Source organism: Carlito syrichta, unplaced genomic scaffold, assembly GCF_000164805.1.
Source record: "Carlito syrichta isolate Samal-C Ts95f unplaced genomic scaffold, Tarsius_syrichta-2.0.1 Scaffold309195, whole genome shotgun sequence".
In the NCBI taxonomy this organism is placed as follows: domain Eukaryota; kingdom Metazoa; phylum Chordata; class Mammalia; order Primates; family Tarsiidae; genus Carlito; species Carlito syrichta.
Genome location: NW_007253291.1, coordinates 267,495 through 274,394, shown reverse-complemented (window position 1 = coordinate 274,394; position 6,900 = coordinate 267,495). Strand labels below are relative to the sequence as shown.

The 6,900-nt window shown below is 55.9% G+C and overlaps 1 protein-coding gene across 1 annotated transcript in view; it reads left to right on the top strand.

The window, feature by feature from the left end:
- Window positions 1–433: 433 nt before the first annotated feature.
- The window catches only part of ADA (adenosine deaminase), a 31,812-nt gene continuing 25,345 nt past the window's right edge, over window positions 434–6,900 (top strand). Inside the window, exon 1 of the mRNA XM_008066910.2 lies at window positions 434–479. Within this exon, the coding sequence (XP_008065101.1) occupies window positions 447–479 (33 nt within the window). The 5' untranslated portion in view covers window positions 434–446. The remainder of the gene's footprint in view (window positions 480–6,900) is intronic.

The following is a 6,900-nucleotide window of genomic DNA, read 5'->3' as shown; positions in this document are numbered from 1 at the left end:
CGCCACGCGCGACCGCCCAGCCCCGCAGACCGCAAGCCCCCAGGCCGACGATGCTCCGGGTGCCCCGCGTCTAGCTCGGGCCTGGCGCACAGCGGGCGCCCGGGCCGCAGAGGACTCTTGAAACTGCCGGAGGGTCGGGAGGAGGCCGAGCCCCTCGGGGAGGCTGCGGCGCGACCGCACAGGAGGGCCCCATCGCGCGCCCAGGACTCGGAGCCGCGGGCACCGCCGCGGCCGGCGAGGACTCCGGCCCGGAATTCCAGGAAATGAGCGGCAGGGGCCGGCGGGGCGGGGGCTCCGGCGAGGGGCGGGGCGGGGCGGGGCCCGGGGCGGGCCCGGCTCCGGGTAAAGAGAGTGTGGCGGGCCGAGGCCACTCCGGGCCCGGAGGAGAGCGGACCGGCCGCCCGCCTGCGGCACCCACTAGCTTTCGCGGGGCGCACGCGGGCACCATGGCCCAGACACCCGCCTTCGACAAGCCCAAGGTGAGCGCGGGCGGGGCTCGGGTCCGGGGTCCAGTCCCGGGTTGCCTGAGGTGCTGGGGGGGGCCCAGCCCGGGCGTCCCAGTCCCGGCAGCGAAAGGGGCTCCTGCCGCAGTTTTCGTCCCTGGCTCAGGCCCGGGCCCGCCTGCAGGTGCTTAATGAGGGACAGCGAGCCCGGGAGGGTCCGGAACCCGGGGGCCTCCAGGTTCTGCCTCTGCCTCTGACTTGGCCCCTCCAGGTCTCAGTTTCACCATCTGTCAAGTGGACGTGCTGGCAGACTGAGCTGAGCTGCTGTGTGAGCCCAGGCCAGGGCTTGACCTCTCTGAGCCTCAGCTATGAAACGGGCACAGGCAACCAGCGTGGTGCCTGGCGCTCAGGGCTCAGGGAACGGAAGCACTTTACATCCAACAGTCTGATGGTGAGGGCCCAGTGGGAAGAGCCCTGAGCCCTGCCAGAAAGGTGGGGGGAGCAGGGCACTCCTTCCCCACGCTGGGGACAGAGGGACTGGGTGGGCCCTAGCAGAGTTCACAGGAGTGTTGGTGAGAATCCAGTGGGGGGGCATGTGGGGGAATGTGCATGGGAGCCCGAGAGGGATCACCCACCTGCCTTTTGAGGAGGGCCAGGCTGGATCCCACTACTGGTGTCCCCACCACAGGGAACATGCTTGCTATCCCTGTCAGAAGTCAGGTGTGCCCGGCAAGCCTCCCACCCCATGCCTCCTCCACATCTTGTCTGGACGTCCCAGGCCCACATTAAGTAGCACTTTCCTTTGAAGTCTTATTTTATTTTAATGCTTAGAATTCCCTCTGTGCTGGGTCAGGGAGCCACCTTCCCTGATGTGAATCCCAGGGCAGCAGTCAAGCCCTTGATGGGAGTCAAATGGACTCACAGAGATATAAACAGGGGGCAACACTTCAGTGGCACTTGCTGTATGCATCAGTTTAAATCCAATGCCATAAAACACCTTTGCAACAGCCAGTGAGGGAGACACTGACATTATCCCCATTTTTTGGCCTTGCCCAAACCTCTCCTCTGGTCCGAGCTGGCAAGTCATTTCTACCCTCTGGGCCTCAGTTTCTTGGGAAATGGGGCACCACCTGCTCGTGTGGGTGTCTGGAGGCTAAAAGGCACCACTCAAGAGAGAAGGTAGAGTGTTGCCTGCCATATGTTTGAGGGGTGACAAATCTCATGTTATTGTGAGGAGGAAACTTGCTTGAGCTGGCAGGAGAAGCAGGAAGGAATGTGAATCTTCGAGCCTCTGTGGCCAGAGCCAGCTCCCTGCATTCCTGTGGGTGGGATAGATATGATTTACGAGGGGATCCAAAAAGACAAAAAACAAAAAAACCCAGAATTATCTTTTGGAGGGTGAGTCCCTTGTAGTACAGGTTTCCCTTGATAAGTTAGTGTTCTAGAAACACATCAACATCAGTGTAGCAGCTAGTGTTGTGAGAGGCTGCATTTGGCTTCAGTGAAATTTTTTTTTGGAGATTATTTCAGTGGGTTCACCCATTTCATGATGGGTGATTTATGAGCGAACCTGCCCACCTAAGCTAAGTGTCCAGCCGTTTTTGACCAAAAATAGCATGACCCCTGTTCCCTACCCTCACTATTCATCTGATCTCATCCTAAGCGACTTTTGTTTCCCCAGTGAAAAAAAGTCCTCAAAGGAAAACATTTTGCCAATGTGGAATAGGTGAAACAAAATACAGCAGAAGCACTAAAAGGTATCAAAATTGATGAGTTCAAAATCAGTTTTGAGCAGTGGGAAAAGTATCTCTATAGGCGTACTGCATCAAACAGAGAGTATTTTGAGGGTGACTGAAGTTTAAACGTGTAAAGGCAAATTCATATCTTTAAATAAATTCCAGGGGTTTTAGGGTCCCCCTCTTCTAATTATTAGAATTACTAGCTGAAGCTCATTGTGTGTTGATTGCTCTGTGCCAGACACTGTTCTACATGTGTTATTTGCATGAATTCATCAGATCCTGACAGTGACCCTGTAAGGTAGCTGGTGTCATGAAGAAACAAGCAGAGAGAGATTAATGAGGCCCAAGATCACACAGACAGGAAGTAGCCAATTTGGGAACCTGGCTTCAAAACCGCAGGTCCCTAACCATCTTCCCTGAGCTCCTCTGTGGAAGCCTTTGGGGCTGGAGGTGCCAGCGTCCAGTGCAGGCCTCCTGGGACAGGAACCCCTGCTGTGTCCTAGCTTCCCACACCTGCCACCAGCTGAGGGCAAGACCTGCCCAGCTTTAAGAAGGCAGAGCAGGCTGGGCTCGGTGGCTCAGCCTGTAATCCCGCGCCTTTGGGAGGCTGAGGTGAGTGGATTGCCTGAGCCCGTGGGGTTCGAGACCCACCTGGGCAGCGAGACCTTATCTTGACAATAAATCAAAAAATCAGCCGGGCATGGTAGCGCATGCCTATAATTCCGGCTACTCGGAAGCCTGAGGCGGAAGGGTCGCCGGAGCCCAGCAGGTCGAGGCTGCGGTGGCCGGGAGCGGCCACTGCACTCCAGTCTGGGTGACAGAGTGAGACTCCAACCCAAAAAAAAAAAAAGAAGGCAGAGCAGGACATTACTTTGCAGACTCACTGCAGTCACCTGGCTGATGTCCATGTGCCATTCAAGAGGTTTGGGTGGGCCTGAGATGCTGTGCATCTAACAAGCTCTGGGGGAGCTGAGGCTGGGCCCCAGGGCCGCCCACCTGGCTTGATTGTGTCATCCCACCACATGCTTCCTGTGCAGCTGCTGGGCACTGGGGAGGTGGAAAGGGGCCTGGAGGGGTGGTCGTTATGGAACTGTTTCCACAGGAGGCATCAGACACTCAGGGCTCTGGGTTCTAGAGGGCAGTACCATCTCATGCCTGTTGTCCTAACAGCGTAACAGTGACTGTCCTCAGTTGTGGGTCTCAGGTGCCTTTGGTATTGAGCTCACAGAATCTTCTGGATGACTTGACAAGGCAGTTGTCTTTATCCCCACTGACAGATGAAGAAAAGACAGAATGAGAGCCTGGGAGCCGTAGACTAGCCAGTGGACTGCGGAAGCCCAGTTTCTGCCTTCCTGACAGGGGAGTTGGGGTAAATCACCAATGCTCGTTTTCTTTCTCATATTTGAAAGTTTACTCTGTACCAGGCGCTGTTCTAACTACTTTGCATCTATCAACTCATTTAATCACAACAGCCCGCCGAGGAAGGTCCTAATATATTTATTTGCATATGTGGAGACTGAGACTCAGAGAGGGGGAGGAACTTGCCAATATCACACAGCCAGAATATTAACTGCTTTGCTCATTTGCTATTTTCACTTTGTGCAAAAAAGGGATAGGGGGAGGGGGGAATTAGAATCAGGGTGGCAACATGGGCCAGTGTGTTGGCCTTGGGCTTCAGACATAGTAGTGTTGAAACCCTGCCTGCAACTCAGCAGCTGTGGAACCTCAGGCAGATGGCCCCTGGGCCTCAGCTTCCTGTTCTGTAAAATGGGATGACAAGACCAATGTCATGGGGTTCTTGGGGAAGTCGACTGGTCTTTGTAGGGCAGGCCCTCAGGGCGTGTTTCCTTCCTGGGGACACAGTGAGGGCTGTCAGCAACTCTGGGGGCCTCCCCACCTGTAGAATCAAGGCCCACCAGCTGCACTGCTCTGAGCTTTCAGTGCCCTTCAGCTACCAGAGTCACCTGTTAAAAAACCCTCTGGGAAGAACCCACCTTGCTCACTTTGGCTCGTACAGCAGTTGGGAAAAGGGAACCAAAGAGATTGGGTTTCATCAAGGTCTTTTGCTAGACGGAACAGGAAACAAAGACCAGTGAGAGGAAGTGGTTTGTGGTCACAAAGGGAGGCAGAGGAGGCCAGACAGCCTCTTGATGCCACGTTCAACCTCGGTATGGGTGGAAGGGACTCGTAAGCTGGGAGAGACGCCTTTACCTACTCAGGTGTGTCCTGAGGGAGTCCCTGAGGTGGGGGCAAGGTAAGACTGTGTTGGGGGCAGGCTTGCCCTCAGCCCTTAAGTGTTGCGAGGCCCCAGAACAGGTATGGGGGGGCGGTGGTATGGGAGATAACCTCTGTGGTCCTAGTTCCTGGGGAGGGAGAACAGCTGAGGAATTTGAACTTGGGCACTAGCTGGGGCCAGGCTGCCTGCATCTGAGCCCTGATACTCACTTGCCAGCTGGGGGAGCTTCAAGGAGTTACTTAATTTCACCCTGCCTCGGTTTCCCTCTCTCTAAACTGGGAATTATATTCATACCCACCTCACAAACACCCAGGGCAGGCCTGGCCTGGAGGGCACTCCAGCGGTCGCTGCCACCAACGGGCATTTTTATCGCCATGGCTGTTCCTCACTCACCCTGTTTCGACTCGACTCTCCTTGACTCTGCTTCTTGTTAGGCAGGGCAGAGGGAGCCTGTCGCAGGGTGAAGACCACAAACGTTGGAGACAGACAGCTTCCTGGCTGCTGTGCTCATTAGTCTGTGACGCTGATTAGTTTTGTGACCTAAGGCAAGTTTCTTAAACTCTCTGAGTCTTAGTCTTGTTGCCTATAAAATGGGGATAACTGTGCTGAGTTCCTAGGCTGTTGTCCCACGGGATTTCCCTTAGGTGAAGACACCTCTTGTCTTCAGTGTATCCCCTGGGGGGGCTCACAGCAGCAGCAGAGCTCTGTCAAGCCCCAAGTCAGCAGGCAGTGCTAAGGGTTGCTCCGTCCTGTTCACTCTAAACCTGGGACCTGCAGGAGCCCAGACAGGGCTGAGCACAAGGGCTTCCTGGAGGAGATGAGGCTGATACAGTTTGTCAGCCTTGGCCTGCTCTGCCTCTTGCCACTGAAAGTCTGCTGAGAGGCCATGGTAACATGAGGCACGGACCCCTGGCACTGCCCAGCTCATCACCAAGAGCAGGGCTAGGGAGGGAGGGGACGTTGGGCTGGCAGTGGTGCCTGTGGTTCCTCCAGGTTCTGGCAACTGTGCTCAGGTTCTGTGGGCTGGCCAGGCAGCCCTGGCTACTTTGCTCCTGTCTGGGTTCTCTGTTAGCCCCTTCCTTGTTGCAGGGAGAGGAGAAAACAATCACTTGGTCATTCAACACACACAGAGCACTTTTTGCTGTGCCAGGTGCAGTGCAAGGGGACTGAGGGTACAAGGTGATGACACAGACGAGGCCCCTCCTCTCAGGAGGCGACCCATGGTGGAGGGGAGGGGGAACAGACACGCTAAATGAACGAACAAAAAGTCAGTGAGAAGAAAACGAGACAACGCTGTGGCCGGGAGCCTGGGGAGACACATCTGATGGGGTTGATCTTTGAGCTGGTTCTGCCCGCCCTCCAGTAGTTGGGAACGTGGATCAGTTTTGGGAGTCTCTGGCCTGGGACCCCAGACCTAGGTCCTTTGTTGCCAACACGGGATGACACCGGGCAAGTGGATGCACCTCCTGGACCTGCCCTGTGTGGTCAGCACCTCTTGAGAGCAAGGACTGGGTCGGCACACGTGGTAGGACCTGGTCAGTATCTGGGTAACCAAGGATGCTTCCTGTTCAGCTCAGCCCTGGGAGGACTTCCTGCTGTTCTGACAGTTGCTGGCTGGCCCCCCAGGGGGAGGGGGTGTGAGAGTCCTCTCCAAAGAGGTCAGGAGACCAGGCGTAGGCTTGGCAGGAAGAAGGCTTTGTGCGGCCTATGGGTAGGGCTTGGGCTCAGAGGCGCAGGGACCTGGTTCTGGCCTAGCTCCATCACCGTCCATCTGTGCAACCCTGGGCAGGTCACTGTACCTCTCTGAGCTTAGCTGGGCAGGTCCATTTCCCCATCTGCTAATGTGGACAATGCCGAGGGGTTAAGAGTATATGAGACTGAGGATCTGACAGCAGTAGGCAGCTGTTTTTGTTACTATTATTGCTGTTTTGTTGATGTCTGAGGCTAGACCCATGGAGGCAGTATAGTATAGTGACTAGGCGCTCAAGAGTCAGACCTGGTCAAATTCTGACTCCACTGCTGACTGTCTTTGGATACTTCTTTAACCTCAGTTTCCCCATCTGTACAGTGGGAGTGATGACTCTCCCTTGGTTGTGAGATAGTATAGATGGTCTAGCCCAAGGTGGATACTCCAGAGCTCTGGGCCACAGTCTCTCCTCTTCCCTGAATGGTGCCGGGACAGCAGGGTTCCTACCCCATGTCATCTGGGGGAGGCTGGTAGACTTCTCCAGGGTTGTGGCAGTTTTCTGGAAAGTTCAGTGGGAGGACTGGGGCTACCTGTGGAGGTGGCTCCTGCCTTTGCTCCTCTCCTGAAATGTGTCTGGGCAGCTTCCCAGGCCGCCATGAGGAGGGCTGAGACCTGCAGGGCTGGGGGCGGGCTGGCTCTGCCCCTTCCCGCCAGCCCTCTGAGACAGCCTCTCCAGTCTGCACACATGGCTGCACTGTCTGGTTCCTGCTTCCTGAGCGCCTACTGTGCGGGATG